Source organism: Vombatus ursinus, unplaced genomic scaffold, assembly GCF_900497805.2.
Source record: "Vombatus ursinus unplaced genomic scaffold, bare-nosed wombat genome assembly UNPS02014847.1, whole genome shotgun sequence".
Lineage (NCBI taxonomy): Eukaryota > Metazoa > Chordata > Mammalia > Diprotodontia > Vombatidae > Vombatus > Vombatus ursinus.
In genome coordinates, this window is record NW_020954625.1 from 20,698,574 (window position 1) to 20,719,111 (window position 20,538).

The 20,538-nt window shown below is 37.2% G+C and overlaps 1 protein-coding gene across 1 annotated transcript in view; it reads left to right on the forward strand.

Moving 5' to 3' along the window:
• Positions 1-20,538, forward strand: part of PCDH15 (protocadherin related 15) — a 1,147,277-nt gene that overhangs the window by 1,055,135 nt on the left and 71,604 nt on the right. Inside the window, exon 27 of the mRNA XM_027840684.1 lies at positions 17,366-17,581. Coding sequence (XP_027696485.1) covers positions 17,366-17,581 — 216 coding nt within the window. The remainder of the gene's footprint in view (positions 1-17,365; positions 17,582-20,538) is intronic.

Here is a 20,538-nt window from a genome sequence, read left to right on the forward strand (position 1 = left end):
ATCAGTAAGATGCCCAATAACTGGGGTTGGCCCTCTGGGCTCTATCCTGGGCATTCTTCTTTTCTCCATCTAATATTATTTCTCTTGGTGATCTCATCAGCTCCCAAGGTTTCCATTATCATTTCTATGCAGGATATTAAGAGCTACTTGTCCAATTCTAATCTCTCTCTGGACTTCAAGTCTCCTATCTCCAGTGTCCTGTAGACACCTTAAACTCAGCATATCCAAAAGTGAAATCGTAATCTATCCCTCAACAACCCCCTCCCTTTTCCTAACTCTCCTGTTACTGTTGAGGGTACCACCATCCATATAATCACCCAGGCTCACAACTTAGGTGTTATGTTTAACTCCTCACTGTCTCTCATTCCACATATCCAATTTGTTGCCATGACCTGTCATGTCAACTTTCATAACATGCCTCCTTTGATCCTTCAACCTCCCTGGTATAGACCCTTATCACCTCACACCTGGATTATTGAAATAGCCTGCTGTTAAGTCTCCCTGCCTCATCTCTCCCTATTTGAATATATCCTTCATTCAGCTATCAGATTTATCTTCTTAAAACACATCTGACCATTTCACCCTGACCACCATTCAGTAAATCCCAGTGGCTCCACATTACTTCCTGGATCATAAAATCTTTCCTATGTCTTTTAAAGCCCTTCCTAATCTTGTCTCTCCCTATCTTTCCAGTTTTCTTACACTTTACTCCTCTCCACATACTCTACATTTCAGTGACCCTGGCTTCCTTGTTGCTGGGCATCCTCTCAATTTCCAAATCATTGCTACCACAAAAAGAAAGAGATGCTATAAATATTTTTGTTCATAGAAGTCCTTTCTCATTTCTTTGATCTAGTAGACCTAGTAGGGGTATTGCTGAGTCAAAGGGTACATAGGCACAGTTTTATATCCCTTTGGACATAGTTCCAACTTGTTTTCCAGAATGGTTGGACCAGTTCACAGCTCCAACATTGCATTAGTGTATTTATTTTCCCACATTCCCTCCAACATTTGTCATTTCCCTTTTCTATCATATTAGTTAACCTGATGGGTGTGAGGTGGTATCTCAGAGTCATTTAAAATCATATGTCTTTAATCAATGGAGATTTAGAGAATTTTTTTTCAAATGACTTAATAGTTTTGATTTATTCTTCTGAAAAACTGCCTATTCATATCTTATGACCATTTATCAATTGGTAAATGATTAGAAGTTCTGAATTTTAGGAATGTCCTTCACCTCCAATAATGAAAATGCCTTTTTATCATCAATTGTAAAGTTAAGTTTGTTCATGTCATCCCATCACCCCCCACCTAAACACATATGTGCCATACATGCACGCATGCACACACTGAGACAACAGTTTTCTTGAATTTTAGAACAAATCCCAAGAAATGCTATCCATATTGACATCACAGTGCAGACTATAGCAAACAAGAAAGTATTTAATTGTGAAGAAAATTAATTCTTGTAGGTATTTATTTGCCCAGTTAGACCAAATGTGAATTCCCTCAGGAGGCAGCAGAGAATTGGTTCAAACCCTGGCTGTGTGATCTTGGACAAGTAACTTCACCTCTCTAGGCCTCAGTGTTAATATGTACAAAGTGGATGAGTTGAACTATATGACTATGAATATCCCTTGAGGTTCCAAATCTGTTAGGTTGCTCTTTTCTCTCAGTGAATGAACTGTTTCTTTAAGGACAGTGATATTTTATTGGTCATTTTTTTATTTTATAAAGTAATCTTTTAGAGGCCTCTGTACTTTGTACATAATAGGTGCTTAATAATTTTGAATGAATTTGATAAATCAAGTTGATCACATAATGAAAAAAATATATAGTTAATATGCCTCAGAGAGACAGCTAAGCATAGTAGAAGGATCACTGAACCTGAAATCTGCAACCCCTGGGCTCAATACCTCTTTAGACACTTACTTGCTCGGTGACTCTGGAAATATCACTTAAACTCTCTAAGCCTCAGTTTCCTTACCTGTAAAAAGATATGAACAACAGCACTTACAGGATCAAAGAGATGCTGTGTATGTAAGGTAGTTTACACATCTTAAAGTACTGTATCAGCATGAGCTTTTAGTATTATTATTATTATTATTACCACAATTATAGAAGCTTACAGTTCTAGTAGGTCTTTCTTTGTAACAACCCTGTTGTTGTAGGAAGTACAAGCAACATTATCCCCATTTTTCAGATGAGTAATTCAAGACTTAGAAACCCATAGTTACATAAATGATAAGTAAATGAAAGGAGCAGCCCTTAAATTTAGACTCTAAGTATAGTGCTTTTGTGACTACACGACCCTAGACTGGTTTTTAGCTGTGAACAAGAATAGTAAAAAATGGCTCTGCAAATTCCAAGTCACAGAACCCTGTAGGCAGCACACTCATTCATTACCTTTGTTACTTTAAGCAAGTCACTTAAGGTCTCTGGGTCTCAGTTTCCTCCTCTGTAAAATTAAGAGGTTGGATTTGGTGAGTTCTTAGATCCAGTTCTAAATCAGTGAGCCTATGAAACATTCAATCTCTGATTTGAAAGAAAAATGGGTGGCTATCAACTCCATCTCCTATGTGAAAAACCAGCTTATTTAAAAATATTTAAATTTAAATATTTTTTAAATTAAATATTTAAAAATATTTAATAACTTATAAAACTCATGGAAGGTCATGGATATATATTTAAGGGCTAATGTTGAATTTTTGGTGTAGTATTTTCTCTGATATTTCTATCTATGCATTCTGATTATCCTACAAATAATGATTTATTCATATTTTAAATCCTCAGATGAAGATTATATAAAGGAAAGATAATTATAGAGAAGCTGAGTGCCTTGTCTTGGGCCATGGGTCCACCCAGAAGGAGAACCAATGTCTAAATCAGTGGAATTGCCTGAACATTTATTAAAATCCACATTTGATCCACCTTGCCTGTTTAAGCATAGAGCTTAGCCATTTCTTAGAAAGATATCACTGAGACCTTTACCACAGGGAAACATACTTCTAGATGTTAAAAACAATCACCTCCTCAAAGTGAAAATGCTAAATGCCATTTTGAAACTATAAATTAAGATTGAAATGAATTGTCTTTCTTCCCCACAGAACTAATTTTTAATGTATTCTCATAATATCTGTGTTAATATCAAGAAACTCTCATGTCTTTTCTTCTTATAAAACTTAAAATTACATGAGATGATTATATGTGCTTATGTAGACAAATGTTTTAATCGGGAATAGAATGTACCCTTCTTGAGGGCAGAGAACCTTTTATCTTGGTACACACAGTGCCCAACATATTGTATGGCACATAGTAGGTACTTCATATATGCATGTTTAACTGAATTGAACAAAAACTTGGAATTCAGATCATGTCTCTAGAGCTAGAAGAGAGAAGTTTTCCAATCCAATTCCTTCATTTTGCAAGGGGGCTAATTGAGGCACAGAGAGGCCTAGGGACTTACATATACCTAACAAACAGGATACATATAGCAAATCTTCAATTTGAACTTGGGACTTCTGGCTCCAAGTTTAGTGTGTTTTCCACTGTGCTTCTCTTTTCAGTACTGAACTCGAAATGTGTGTAATGGAAGCCATTATACAAACAATAATGTAGGGCAGTAAAATAAGGAAATTAACATGTTCCAGATTCTTTGAACATTTTAAAAATAGAAAGAATGTTAAAATGAGAAAAAATGACCTGGAATATAAACACAGTGTGGGTCATCTCTGACCTTTCATCATCTTACAACAAAATAGGATTATATCCATTTTTTACAGATGTCCTTAATATATAAGAAATGTAAAAGACTTTTTAAAATGTGGTTTTCCTTGATTTTTCTGAAGATGTTCTGATCTTCTATAAGATAACTTCCATCAATATGCCAGAAAACACTAGCTCTGGGACCATATGGAAGTTACTTGACCTCTTAATACCCTCAGATAACTAAGGCTGTAAATTACAGAGGAGTCACTCATCTGGGTAAGTGCAAGGAATTTCTATACAGACAGTTCCCCATATTTTGATCTTTTTTTAAAAAAAAGATTTAACTTTTCTACATTTTGACTCTTTGGAGATTAATAGATCAAACTGGGAGCTATTTGAAAGGAAGTGGAAGGTGTGATGGGTCTGGAAAAGAGTATCAGGGTTCACATTCTACCTTTTCCAGTTAATTAACGAGTGAGCTTGGTAAGTTGTTTAAACTCTCTTGGCTGTTTCCTCTTCTCTAAAATGAGAGAGCTGGCCCAGATGGCTTCAAATGTCAATTACAGCTCAACATCTATGACCTATATTTTTTGATGCTGCTCCATACATTCAAGGAATGAAGTGAAATGGAGAATGTTCCAGGTTTGCAGTCAGAGAAACTTGCTTTACATTTTTGTCCTGTCATTAACTACCTGGATAACCTTGGGCAAGACTCTGTCTCTCTGGGCCTCACTCAATTCTTCACCTATGAAACAAGAGAATTGGAGTCAATAACATCTAAAACCCCTTTTAGCTCTAAATCTAGCTTGGAATAAGACATTTACAACTTAGAAGCAACCTGTGGCTAGGATGTCAGCTTTAAAGCTCACACTACATTCTCCATTTCTTTGGTCTCTGCTGTGATTCTAGCATTTCCACATTAGCTAGATTCTCTCATCAAGATTTGTCTTTGATTCATGTAATGCTTCAAATGGAATTTACAAATAGTCCATTTTCACTCTCCTCCTGATTCTTGAAAGGAATTCATGCTGCTTGGTGAATCCAGCTAGGACTGGCAGTGATCCATTGGGTAGATTCCAATAGTCTATGAAGGCAAGAGCTATTTTTTTCAACTTTGGCTTTTATCTCTAGTACTTATCATTGTGTTTTACATATAATGAATCCTGTAGGGCAGGGCTTCTTAATTTGGTGTCCATGAACTGGTTTTTAAATTTTTATAATTATATTTCAATAATTGCCTTCCTTTGTGTTTCTAACACAGTGCCTGACACATATTAAGTACCCAGAAATACTTGATGATTGGTTCATTTTATGTATTTAAAAAAAAATAGTATTCCATTGTGAACTGACCCGACCATTTTGAAGAGCAATCTGGAATTATGCCCAAAGAGTTATTAAACTACCTTTGACCCAACAATACTGCTACTAGGTCTATTTCCAAAAATGATTGGAGAAAAAGGAAAAGAACCTATCTGTTCTAAAATGTTTATAAAAAAGCTTTTTGTGGTGGCAAAGAACTGGAAATTGCAGGGATGCCAGTCATTTGGGGAATGGCTGAAGAAGTTGTGGTATATGATTGTGATGAAATACTACTGTGCTATAAGAAATGATGAGGTCAATGATTTTAGAAAAAACATGGAAAGACTTGAATGAAATAATGAAGAGTGAAATGAGTAGAATCAAGAGAACATTGAATACAGTAACAGCAATATTGTTTTAAGAATGACTGTAAGTGAATAAGTCATTTTGATTATTATAAATACCCAAATTAACTATAAAGGACATATTAAAAATGCTCTCTGCATCTAGAAAAAGAAGTGATAAATAGAAGTATGTATGTATGTATATGTATATATACATATATATGTATATGTATGCATAAACACACACACACACACACATATATATATGTTCTGATCTTCTATAAGATAATTTCCATCAATATGCCAGGAAACACTAGCTCTGGGACCATATGGAAGTCACTTGACCTCTTAATACCCTTAGATTAAATACACACACATATACACACATATATATATATACATATATGTGTGTATATGTGTGTGTGTGTCTATTTGTGTCTAATGGTAGCCATCTCCAGGGCAGGGATAAGGAGGGGGGAAAAGGAAAAAAAGAGATATTTACATGATAACTAAAAGGAATAGCAAGTTGTATATAAGAGATTTGCAGTTTCATTATCAATCACCTCTTTTTATTATACTATCATGGAAATGCTTGTCTTATTCCATAAATTAAAACATAAATAAATAAAAATATTATTCCAAAAAGGGATCCAAAAGTTTTGCCAACCTTCCTAAGGGGTCCATGGAACCAAAAGGTCAAGCACCCCTGCTCTAGGGAATATTTGTGGGGTGGATAAGAATGGGAAAATGAGAAGACCTGAAGGGAATACAAACAGTAATGAATCAAACTGGACCACTTGTCATTCACAAGTACACACTATTTTATTCTCTGTACACAGTGTTTTGTTTCCCATCTCCAAAACATTTCATAAAGCTATGGATGAAATGTGCTTTTAAAGTCCTTCATAAGTTGGCCTCAACCCATGCTCAAACTTTATCATATGTCACTCCTCTTTCAGCACTCTATACTTTAGCCAAAATGACTGTCTAGCTTTTCCTCACACTTGACTGTCCATCTCCCATCTCTGAGCCTTTACATAGGCTGTCCCTCATGCCTGAAATGCATAATTCTCACCTTCAATTCTTGAAATCCCTTGTTAGCTATGAAACTCTGCTTAAGCATTATCTTCTATGTGAAATATTGCCTGCTTTCCTAGTTGCTAGTAACCTTCCCCAATCCCCAAAATTTAACTTGTATTTAATTTTTATTTATTTATATATATTGTGTCTTGTCTTCAAGAAGAGGATGTAAACTCATTGAGGAAAAACATTGTTTCATATCATCTCTGTATCCTCAGCACCATAGATAGTCCCTGGACCATAAAAGGAACTTTATAAATGCTTATTGATTGACTGATTGATTGATTGGAACACTAAGCTTTCTTCAAGGAACATAAATCACTCTGCTCATCAGTTATCATAGAATGAAAATGAACTTTGGGTTTTCTATCAAGCTACCTTTGCCATTCTGGTGAATGAAAGCAGTCAGAAGACTTGAGTTTAAGTATTATACCCACACTAGTTATGGGACTGTAGATCCCTAAGCTTCAGGTTGCTCATTTATAAAATGGAGAGAAATATGCTTAGACTAGGGATCAGCTCTAGTGCTGTCTTCTATATGAGCAAAGTCTGTCTGACCTCATATCCTACAATTGTTACTGACCTCCACCACCAAAATTACTATGGGTTTATACATCTATTGCCTCTATTCATCTGTGTACTAGTTAACCCTTCCTCTCCTATCCCCCCAAAATATAAACTCCACAGGGTCAAGTCATTTTTGCCTTTTTCTTTGTATCTTAATACCTGTCAAGTTGTCACTCATTAAATGTTTATTGAATGAATGGAATCACAGATCTTTTACAGAAAAAAAAAATTGAATGCTGTTTTCTTTATTCACTTTTAAATTCAATTCAACGTACATTTATAAATTGTTTACTCTATGTCATGCAGTACTCTAGGTTTCAAGAATTAAAAAAAACAAACAAAAATAAGTGAATTGCTGCTCTTCAAAAGCTTACATTATATCAGGAAGAAAAAAAGAGGATATGTATACACACAATCTACACAAAAGAAGTACAAAGGGATTTTTCTGGGGGAAACCTCTAATAGGAGCTGGCATTTGAGTTTACCTTTGAAGGGACTGAGGACAACATTCTGAGTAGAAAAGGAGTGGGCAGCTTCCAGAGATTTGGTGCACAGTACCGCATTTGCTCATCTGGGCCAGAACACTCACGAACATCAGTATTGGCTTGATGAACATGATGGGAAAATTCAGAAACTACTGAAAGAAAAACAAGAACTCCACAGGATTTGCCAGCAGGACGTATCATCCATCTCTAAGAAGGCAGCATTTAACTCTATCAGAAGTAAAGCACAAATGAAGCTTAGACAGATACAGGACTCAACTCAGTAAGAAGGCAGGTGAGATTCAGTTTTATACTGACAGTAACAATCCCAAGTTCTTCTATGATGCCCTGAAGGCTATTTAGAGGTAAAAGACCTTTAGAGCATCTCAGCTATTCAGTACTGATGGAGCCACCCTGATGAGTGACAAAGATGTGATCCTGGAGGGATGGGCTGAATACTTCCATCATGTTCTCAACAGACAGTCATCAATCAATGCTGAAGCCTTTGACTGTTTACTTCAGGTTGAAATCAATCCCTCTCTACTCAAACTTCCAACTGAAAAAGAGGTTTTGCATGCCATTAGGCTCCTCTTATGTGGCAAAACACCTGGTGCTGATGCCATTCAGAGGTCTAGAAGGAAGGAGGTCTATACAAAAGCTTACTGAAATCTTCCTGGTTGTACGACAAGAGGTTATCCCCCAGGAGATCAAAAATGCCTCCATTGTCCAGAACTATAAAGGTAAAGGAAATAGGTTGTGCTGTAACAACCATGGTGGGGGGGGGGGGCTCTCTCTTAATCACTGGTGGCAAGATTCTTGTCAGAGTTCTTAATAGGCTGATCCATCCTAGAAGAGGCCAAGTGTGGCTTCAGAAAAGTCCAAGAAAAAGTCAACATGTTGTTTGCTGCCCAATAATTCCAGGAGAACTGCCAGGAGCAGAACAGAGATCTGTACACAATGTTTGAAGGCCTTTGATGCTGTCAGTCGTGAGGGCTTATGGAAGATCATGGCAAAATGTGGTTGCCCAGAGAAGCTCATCATTATTATATTCCATTTTCATGCTGACATGCTTGCATGGATTCTAGACAATGCTCTTGTGCTTTCCTAGTTACCAGTGAAGTGAAGCAGGGTTGTGTGCATGCTCATATGCTTTTTAACATGATGTTTTCAGTGATATGGTCTTCACGTTCAATGAGGATGAAAATGGAACCAAGGTGAGCTGCCACACTGACAGTAAATTATTTAACTTGAAAAGTTAAGCCAAGACTAAAGTGGATGGAGAGTTGGTGCATGATTTTTTGTTCACATATGATTGTACACTCAATGCAACCTCTGAGGGTGAAACACAACAAAATATAGATTGATTCTCTGCCATTTGCACAGATTTTAGCAATTAACACCAAGGAATCAGAGGTTCTCCACCAGCCAGAAGTGCACTGTCCATACATGCAACCATTGATTACAGAAAATGGAGAAAATTTGAATGCTGTGGATTTTACTTCTTTTGGCAGTATACTTTCTAGCTATGTATACATAGATAATGGGGTTGATGCACACATCACCAAAGCTAGCTCAGTATTTCAGAAGCTTCCAAAGAAAGTGTGGGGGAGAAGAAGTGTTAGGCTGCCTACCCAAATAAGGTCTACAGAGCTACAGAGCTATTGTGCTAAGGTCATTGTTGTATGCCTATGAAACCTGGACAGTCTCCCAGCAACATTGTAGGAAATTGAATTACTTCCATTGAAATTGTCTTGGGAAGATTCTGATGGTCACCTGGCAAGATAAAGTATCTAACACTGAGGTCCTCTCTCCTGCTGAACTTCCAAGCATTCAAACTCTACTGCAGAGAGGGCAACTCTGATGGGCTGACTACTTTGTCCAAAATGTACATTCACCTAAAAGATTATTTTGCAGAGAACTCACACAAGGCAAGCACTGACACGGAGGTCAAAAGATGCAATACAAGGACACTATTGAAGTTTCTCTGAAGAACTTCAGGATTGATTGTGAAGGATAGGAGACATTGGCACAAGATCACCCAGCATGGTGCCCCCATCAAAGCTCTTGTGCTCTACGAGCAAAGCAGAGCTGCAAAAGCTCCAGAGAAATGTGAGGCACACAGATTTAGAGATATCTCCAGCTCAAGCATTCACATGCGCTACGTGTGCCTGGCCTGTAGTGGAACCTTCTGAGCTGGCATTGGTCTGATCAGCCACAGTCAGACACACTGCTCTTTGACCCTGCTGTTGTGATGGTTTTTTTTTCATCCTTTTAGAATACTAAGGACAACAATAACAACAAATAGGGCAACAAAGGGCTGAGGTGAGGAGAAAGTGCACTCCAGGTAGGAAGGACAGTCTGCTGAAAGCTTTTGAGGGGAGAGACAAAATGTTGTGTATGAGGAGCAGCAAGTAAGATAGTCTGAGCAGGTCAATAGTTTTTAGGGTGGGGGCAGGTATAATGGGTGGTCTGGAAAGAGAAGGTAGAGACAGATAGTGAAGGGTTTTAAAAATTGCAAACGAAAGATCTTATGCTTTATTTTGGGGGTGATAGGGAGTAAAGGAAGCTCAAGAGCAGTAGTGATATAGTAAGACTCATGCAATTAGAGATCAATATGGTGACTGTGTGAGTAATAACCTGGAGACAGGGAGGCCAGGTAGGAGAATATTACAGCAATCTGAGAGGGGAAAGGGGCCTGAATTAGGGAGGACAGTGATCATGAGAATAAAGAGAAAGAAAAGAATGAAGCCATGTTGTGAAAATTCAGTAAAGCCTGGCAGCTGATTGGATGAACACTTTCATGACCCAATAGGTATCAGGAAAGGACAGAGATAATTAGAAAACTTCTGGTGACCTTCAAAGATTCTTTGATACTAATTACCCCACTAATATTTCTGCTTCCATTTTTGTCATTTAGGCAATGTAGGGAAAAAATATAGATTTCTGCCATTAAAAATTAATGGGTTCACCTACTCACCTGCACTACAGAAGCCATTATTTAATCATTTCTCTTAATGTTGTTCACCAAAGAGCGAGTTCCAGAAAAGTCACTGCTAGGGTAATCTTATGAGAGGGTAAGTGGTTGCCTGGCTGTAAGCTTTCATTTAGAAATATAATTATCCCAACTTAAGTTGATTATCTTCAAAGTTTCCGCCATTAACTCTCGGAGTAACTTCGGTGGACAGTTTGGTGCCTTCCCTTTTCACTGCCTGACAAGCATAACACACCATAAGAAGCTTATCCGACAGTCTGTGAAATCCATTCTTCTTGTGTGACCTTTATCAGATATTAATGACTCTGGCCAGAGTGATGAAGTCAAATCTGGGTGCAAAGCAGTGCTCTTTTAGAAAACTTGATTTACCACAACTTGGATGTCAGCTTTGTCATTTCAGGAATTCTGTCTTCATTGTCTTTCCTTTATTGGATGCAATGTAAAACTTTGGTTATCAGCTGATGAATGATAACTATTTTAATACTCCAACTGATCTGAGAGAGGTGGTATTGTGTAGTTAATAAGGTGTTCAAACTGCAGTCAGAAAGACTTGGATTCAGATTCCACTTCTCATACTAACTGCATGACCTTGGGCAAGTCATTTAACCTTTTTGTGCCTCAGTTTCCATATCTGTAAAAGTTAAGAATTTTGACTCAATGCCCTCTGATTTTCCTCCCAGCTCTAAATCTATGATCATCTGACCTTATTTATGGAGCTTTCTTATAAGTTCATCACTGAGGGGAGGTAGGAAAGATTGAAAATCCTGACTTGATGGGAGTCAGTCAACACAGATTGAGACTTCTATCTGGATATCTTAAAACATGAACTATGATCAAATTTTGACTTTTAGTTTTCATTAGAACTTTCATTGAAGTCCTCCTTTGAGGTTTCATGGTGGGCTAGAAATGACTCTGAGTACTTAAGTCTAGGCCAATGGAGAAGAAGTTCTAGCAAATCCAGAGAGGCCAAAAAGACATTCCCTGTGGTTCCCAGGCTGTGCTCTGAGGACTAGATTAACCAATATACCAATGCTCAGGAGGTGATGTATTCTTTACTGACCATAATTACTCACAAAGGTAGACAACTAAGTCCTGGTGGATTTCAACAGGTCGTTAGAGGGAGTGCCCACATAGCCAAGATCACTGATCCTTGAAACAAGTGTTGATTTAGTAATGAGTGAATTCCTCCTTACCGAAACACTTGATTTTTAACCCTGGTTTCTCATAACCTGAGAAAACAAAGTCCAGAATATAAAATCAATGATAGATTTTCCCTGTCCCTTTACTTCAGTGTTTGATAGATCTGTGATCTCATAGTTTTGGGCAATTTCCCCAAGGATATAGGTGTTAGCCATCCTATGTCTGCCCATCCATTCTGACCTTTTTCTAAACTCTCCAAGAAGTCCACCACAGGGCCTCCACTAAGTATACTAAAGCCTTCTTCTAGGGTCGGGGATATTCACCTGGGATCCATGAATTTTTTTTTTTTTTTACATTTTGTTAACTATTTTTAATACAATTAGTTTCCTTGGCAATCCTACAAATTTTCCAATGAATTTCAGCACATTATTTCAAAAAGTGGACCAAGATTTTGCCAGATTGACAGCCACGATACACACTAAAAAAAGAAAGCAAGCTCTGCTCTAGGCCTGTTGTCAAGACATGGATAGTGGGGAAACACATGGGGTGGTCATCAGTTTTTCTTTATTCTTGCCATGTGACTGGCCCATTTTCTTTCCTTGTCTTACACACTTCTGATGACATCCTTGACACCATGTCTCCTGTGCATGTCTTGGTCAGTAATGGATTATAGCTTGCATGTCCATGTGCTTTGATATTTCTCTCCAATAACCTTTATTCACTATTCAAGATCTCAGTATTCCATAACTTTGAGCCATTCAGCATCGTGATCTAATCTCACAAAAGGACCAAGCTACCATTATCCCTTCTCTGATCATTTGCACGTAGATTATAACTTGAGATTCTACTATTCTAAGTTATATTTCCACCATTAATGGCTTTTCATTTCAAATTCATAAACTGCATATTATATTGCTAACTATATGATGTTATGCTAATGTGGCACACTTGGCAATAATAATGATAACTGGCATTTATATAGCATTGTGAATTTTGCAAAGCCCTTTATATACAATACCTCATTTGAGTCTCAAACCAATCCTATAATGTGGGCACTATATACATGAATATCACTATTTCATAAATGAGGAAACTGAGGTGAAGAAAGGTGACAGAATTTAGCAGAGGTCATACAACAAGGGTCAGAGGTAAAAAAAGCATATGGTGATATAACATAAGCTATTCGAGGGGATTCTTGTCTTTGTATCCCTGGTGCTTAGGCCAATGCCTGGCACATGATAAGGGCTTAATAAAATAAAAGGCTTAATAAAAGTGAGGTGGTGGAGTATGAATAACATTGGGCATGGAGTCAGGAAGAACTGTATTGAAACCGTACCTTAGACACTTAATAGCTGCATAAACCTGGGCAAGTCACTTACCATCTGTCTGCCTCAGTTTCCTCATTCACAAAATGAGGATAATTATTGTGTTTACCTCCCAGGGTTGTTGTTAGGGGAAAATAAAGGTGATAATATTTGTAACATCCTTTGCCAACCTTAAAACACTAAAGAAATTCTAACTATGATTAATTTTGAGTCAAATGCAAAGATAAAAAGTTGTAAAATGAATCAAAATTCTTTTTTTTTTTTTAATGACATGATTAAGTAGTGGTGGTGACAAGAGCATGGGGCTATGAAATAGGGGGCCAGATTCCTGGGTTGAACTGTGGGAATTATGGGTTCAAGTTCATTTCCCACTCCTTCCTCAGGTATAAAATGAGAAAGTTAGACTATCCAGGAGAGACTTCAGAGGACATAGCCTTATAGATTTAGAGTTCAAAAGGATATTAAAGGTCATCTAGTCCAAACCCTTCATTTTACCATTGAATAAATTGAAGCAGTATTTGTTCAAGATTCCAGAGGTTGTAAATGGCAAATTAGAACCCAGATATGTAACTGTAGAGACCTGATTCCCTAGCTCTAGTCCTCTGCAGGTCTAGAAAATCTTCCTGCACCTACCCTACCCCGTAAGCAATTTAGAATCAAAATTACATTAAAAGCGATATAGATCCAGATGCCAAAAACAAGACAAAGCTGGCCATTTATGAGTCTTGCTTCATAGATTTTAAATGAGATTCAAAACCTCCTTCTCAAAGCCCTTACCTAAGGAGCCATATGTGCATATTTAAAACAGAACTGCTTATAATTCATAAGAGAAAGTAAGCCTTCCATTTTTAATTGTGCATGACTCTAGTGTGTGTGACTGGTAGGCGTATGAATTTTTATTTGTAAATTTATGTTCTCTGATGGCAGAATGAAAAGGCACTGTGAAAAATTATGAAGAAAAAGTTGATATTTCTGTATAAAAATGACTCATGTTAGGTCCCAGTGTTTGTTTACAAGGTGCCATCATTTCAGAAGACTCACGCTAAATAAAGCCACTGGCCTGATTTTAATTGAAAACTAAATCTGGTGAAGTAAAAGCAGCAACTGTGGTGTCATAAAGAATTGAATAAATAAAGAGACATGGACAATGAAAAAGTCATTGGGCATGGAGGACCTGGGTTCAAATTTAAATTGTGGGCAAGTGATTCCTCCCTCAATATCCTCTTCTGGAAAATGAAAAAAAAAATTAATCTAGATGACCTCTGCTCCAATTCTGAATCTAAGATCTATGACATTGTCTTTTCTCCTCTCTGAATCTCAGTTTTCCCTTCTGTACAATGAGAAGATTGCATTAGATGCCCTCCACGTTCCAGTCCAACTCTAAGTCATGGATGGCACTGGGTAAATCCCATGCCCTCTCTGCACCTCAGTCTCCTCATGTGTAAAGTGAAAGGATTGGGCCAGTTGACCTCGAAAGCCCCTTTGCAATTGGAAATCTATGATTCGTGATTTGGGGCAAGTCACTTTTCCTCTCTAATCTTCAGTCTTCTCTTCTGATGATTAAGCTAGACGGCCTCTAAGTTCCCTACCAAGTCTGGCATTGTGGGAGGTTCAGTTACTTATTGAAAACTAAAGTGAATAAACCCAAAACATCCAAACAAATGTAACTTAATAAGCCACTGACTTCAGCTGCTTTAGTAACTAGCTTGAGTCTTTATGCTTTGATTGCATATATTCTCTAGGATTTCATCTGGACCATTATGGATGATTTCAGGGAAGCCATCTATAATCATTAGAAGCACAAAGATTGCAGGCAATTTCTGAACAAGTATAGAGATGACTTCATGTTTGCTCATTAGAATATAGGAAAAATCTTAAATAGCTAAAATCTGAATTTAAATGCATTTTATTTATCATTTCACACATCGTTACATTTTAAAAAGAATAATGATAGTATTCTGTCCCCTTTGGTGCTGAAAATATGAGCTGGTGATTTGGGGCAGGACTGTATAAATGTCTGAAACATCTTACTGGGCTCACATAGTTTAAATATTTCCTCCAAATGAAATCCAGTGAACAAGTGCAGATATCTGTTCCTACTATGCATGATGTTCTCCTGGGAAAGGCAGTGTGGGGCAGTGGACAGAGTACTGGCTTTGGAATCTGCAGAGACCCAACTTCTAATATCATCTCTAAAACTTAGATAACGGTTTTAACCATGCTGAGCCTCTGTCCCCTCTCTAGAAAATGTGAATCATAGTATCCTAGATTTATAGCTAGAAAGGATCTTTGAGACTATCTCAATTTTAAATGTTAATTTTGTTATCATGAGAACTCCCTAGACCAGTGCTGCTCATGAACGACCCCACCTTGTAAGCTTAGCTAGATGCTTGAACATCATAGAGGTAAAGTGACTTGGCCACAATTCCACAACTAATTAAGTGTCATAGTTAAGACTTAGGCCTAGTCTTCCTCACTTCAGGCCCAGCAGCACTCTTCCTACAACCCCATGGGACCTCTACTCTCAGGATTACTTTGAACAAATGACTTATGGAAGAAGGAGGCTGGCCTAAAACTAATACACACTAAGGTTATTAAAAAAGTATATAATTACAGTTTTTAAATTAACTCAATTTTTTTTTCATTTTAAATTGTTTCTCCTTCCAGTCTCCCTCTCCCCCACCTATTGAGAAAACAAGAAAAATAAAGCCTATTACAAACATGGAGAGCCAATTCAAACAAATTCCTGCATTGGCCATATCCCTCCTGGCTCAGTATCCTAGGGATGGGGATGGGGCATCCAAGAAGCTACCTTCAATCTATATGGGGAATGGTTGAAAGAATCAAAGATGTTCACCCCATAGAAGATTTGGGAGGACCATGATGGCTTTCTTCATGTATTTGAATAGTTTTCAAATGAAAGAGGAAACAGACATATTCTACTTGTTTCCAGAAGATAGATCTAGAAGCAATAGGTGGAAGTTACAAAGAGACAGATTTAGAATCAATGTAAGGAGAAACTTTTTAACAATTAAGCCTAAGGAAAGCTAAAACAGGGCTGCCTGATGGGAGGAGGAGAGGAGTGAGTTATCTTCTCATGAAAGTCTTCAAAGAAACTGTGACATGACCAATTTGGAAAGATGTTGTAGCCTGATTTTCAGTCAGGTATGGTTAGGATTGGTCTCTGAGGAACATTCCAGGTTCACACACACACACACACACACACATAACAACCCAGGTTTCTTCCACAGAAACCAATGGAACGTAGAACAACCAATATGGGTCTTTTGTTTCTATACAAGCGTTCAGAGTCATTCAGACCAGTTTGCCAGAGAAGACAGTGAAAATAACTGAATCAGCCCTCCAACTCATTGATTTAACCACCATGTAGACAATCAAGAAAATTTGGACATTACCTAGGCATTAATCTGCAACAGTAAAGAGAATTTCTTTTCCCCATGCCAACAAAATCATAGGTCCAATCTAAAAATAAATAAATACGTAAGTAAGTAGGTAGATAGAAAGGTACAAAATCAGATTTAGAAAAACAGCAAGAGGCAGGCAATGGAAAAGATATTAGAATAGGAATCATAAAAACTGTTTTAGATTCCAACTTCATCATTTAACAGCTATATCACCTGAGATGACTTAACATCTCTTAGCCTTGGTTTTCTTATCCATAGAATGGGGTAGGGGGTGAGAGAATAACCTTGCACTTCCTACAAATGAGGCTGTTGCAATATGTCCTTTACACAGGGTAAAGCACTAAAAGAAAGACATGACTATCCACAAAACATTAAAAGGTACTCAGAGTAGTTCAGTTAGGGGACACACAGCAGGCAATATGCTTTAGTGTTAACTTCAATATATACTTTAAAAAAAAAAAAACTATTCCATATCAGAGTTTCAAGTGATCTTATTCAGCCCTCTTTTTCTGTTCATTATTTAAGGGAATTTTTATGTTTGTTGATGTTTGTCAAGTTCATAACAAAGAAAATTAAAATTTACAAAATCACAAAATGCTATTATTGAGAGCTATTATGTGGAAGATGCAAAAGTAGTGTAACTTTCATTCAATAGGTATAATCATATCACCACTTACATATCTGTAAGGGATCTCAGAGGTCCTCTGGTCCAAATTTATCACTTTACAGAGATGGAAATTGAGGCCCAGAGAATCAACTAAAGGCAAGCCTTTAGCAATAGTCCCAGCTCACTGCATGGTACAGGTGAGTTATTTAAGCTTATTGGATTGAATCACCTGCCTAGCACAAGTACATAAGTGAGAGAGTCCAGATTCAAACCCACTTCTTCTGACTCCTAACATGATATACTACATACTCCACCACTAAAGGAAATTAATCATTTTTCCAAAATATAAATACAGTTTTTCTTCATATTCAATTTCTCTTCTGCTTTTCTTCACAGGCAACTGATAAAGACACCGGTAATTATAGCGCCATGGCATACAGACTTATCATACCTCCAATTAAAGAGGGAAAGGAAGGATTTGTGGTGGAGATATACACAGGTCTTATAAAAACTGCCATGCTGTTCAAAAACATGAGAAGGTCCTACTTCAAGTTCCAGGTCGTTGCAACAGATGATTATGGGAAAGGACTTAGTGGCAAAGCTGATGTCCTGGTAAGTAGAAAGAATTTTGGAGAAATTATGGTGGGGGAAGGGTTTGGAAGAGAGGGGAGTAGATGTGGCAATGAAGTTAAGAAGTATATACCATGGAAAAATAGCATTTGAAACATCTCAGTTCAAAGAAGAGACCAAGAATGTCTCGGAAATTCTTTAGAAACCCTAAATGTGATTCTGCCTTCAATCATGAGCTTCATTAATATGGGCTAAAGAACCTGAGAAGCACTGCTTGGGATCATTTTGATAATACAACCTAGTTTGCTATTTTCTTTTTATATGACTTTGTTCTTTCAGGGGGTGGTCTTAATTTTAAATTTCCTTTCATAGGTAAGGTCATGTTTTAATGTTTTATTTACTAGTGAGTTAAAATGAAAATGGATTTCTCTATAGTTGGCCAACAGAAATGAAAACAATGGGAATCACTCTGTATTCCATCCAACCAATGGTTCTGTCATCTTACCGATGGCTGTGTTGCTTCCAAGAACTAAGATCCACCATCCACTCATGGTGCTGAGCCAAAATGGTGGAAACCAGCCTTGCTTTCTCTCAGTGCCTTGTCAATTATCAGTAAATCAAAGTTCAAAGGTAGAGAAATAGGGAATAGGATGGATTGGCCATAGCAGGAAGTTCAGATTGGCTCGACTATAGAAAGTGTGAAGGGGAGTAATGTATGATAAGCTTGGAGAGGTTACATGAGAGAGACTGGGAAGTACTTAAAACCTAGAAAGAAGGGAATTTAAGAATATTGAGAATATTGATGCAGCACATTTTTTATCCTTAAGGCAAAGAAAATACAATCAGATTAAAATGTTATTTCAAAGTGAAATTATAATAACATTTTTGCATCAATTGGCATGCCTGGTCTCTTAACCCAAAACAAGTCAGAGTTAGTTTGTATATCTGTAAAATGGGAATAATAATAGCACCTATCTCTCATTGTTGCTGAGGATAAAACCAGATATTTTTGAAGCATTTTGAAAACATCAAAACACTGCATAAATGATAGTTATCTTTTCCCTTTTTTACATTAATACATGTTTATGGAATAAAACAAGCATTTCCATAACATAATATTAAAACTACATAAATGCTTGTTATTTTTTTTTGCTGTTATAAATGAGGAAAGTGGGTCTCATGAAGGTTATATGACTTGCTCATCATCAAAACAGGTACTAAGCATCATTGGCAAGGTTTGAATCCAGATCCTCTGAATCCAAAGGTATTGCTCATTCTTCTGTACCACACTGGCTCCCTAGTTCTTTTGCCTTGATAAAAGTGGCAGCTTGGTGTAGTCTGTAGGGCTGAACTTTGAGTCAGGAAGACCTGGGTTCAAATCCTGTCCGTGACACTTACAGGCTATAGAGCCATACGTAAGTCACTTAGCTTCTCTGAGATCTGATTTCCTTAAGCATCAAACAGTGAGGATAAGGTGAGAAATTTTATGCAACTAACTTGGCACACTTTGGGTCAATATGTGCCTTTGTCAGTTGTTATTACACATACAAAGATCCTCAGTCCACCCATTTTCATGGAAAGTTGGTAAAAAAATCAATGAATAAATGAATGAAGGGAAAGAAAATGGAGAAGAAAAATCACCATTGTATTTATGCATTTGGATACCCTTAACTCTGCATATACATAGCTCCAATAGAAATAGACAAATGGACTGACTATTATTGTACCACTGGACAAGGTTATAATGACTTGGGAAGCAGGAAACATGATCTAGATGCAGGATGTTCATGAGTTTTGTGAGTGTTACCTGGTATAATGTTGTCATTTCTATTCTTGTTACAAAAGTCCCACAAGGTCACAATTCTTTGGTAAATTAATCTAAAGTCACCTCAGCAGGTGCAATTGAAATATTATAAAGGTAAGTCATCTAGGCAATATTAAATACCGACAACAAGATTAGATAGGGAATATGTCACAAAAACAAGTATGAAGTTTCTATGCTATGTATTTTCATATCGAGAAAACTTTGCAAGAGAATAAACAATTATATCCTCAAACTCTGGAAAATTGATTTGCAAAGAAACTTAAACTCAATTTAAGGAATCATAATGTGATTCACAGAGCTCAGTCATGCCGACATCAGTGACAGCAGTTTCTGATTGAATCAGTCGCCTCAACCATGACCAGCTATTCCAATCATTAAGAATCCCAGGTCAGAGCGGTGATTTGGAAATTGAAACTTTGATCAGTGATCAATGTACAGAAAGTTAATTTTGGCAAGTGTGTGGGCATATACTCAGTGCATTTAGTGTAGCGGAGCAATCAATACGTGCTGAATACACATGTTCTGCGTATGTTTGACCCTGGGCTATAAGGCAAATGCCTTATGAAAGCAAAATGCCCTGTAAATCTTGGATCATCACAGCCAAAATGGACAGCACCAATTTTAAATCCCCTCATTTGTTTTCTCATTTGCTTATGTAAAGCTTTATATGTTTGTGATAAATTCAATTACAGCAAGAAGATAGACACTGATATTTTTCAAAAGGGAGTTGTAAACAATAAGACAGCCCCATGTGGAAGAGGCTTTTGGAAAGGGACATGCTAAAATGAATCTCGCAGGTGGGGAAGGGAACCAAGTTACATTTAATTGTAACTTCTAACTTTTCTTGTTCTGGCAAGACTAAAAATAATATCTATTGTGATGTAAAGGGAAAGAAAATAACATTTCTCACAATCATTAAGATCATTTCATACATTTACATATTGAAAATTGTTTGTTAACTCAGTGCCATGGTTGTGAGACAGCTTAATGTGGAGGAAAAAAAAAACTATTGTAGGAGGCAGAGAAGTTGATCTTGAACCGCAGCTCAGTGACTTACTACTCCCTGTGTGGTCCCAGGCAGTCATTTCACCTTTGGAAGTTGAATTAGATGACCTGAAACATCCCTTCCAACTTAAGGTCCTACAGGTTTGGCTTAGCTTTGTGAGATCCTCAA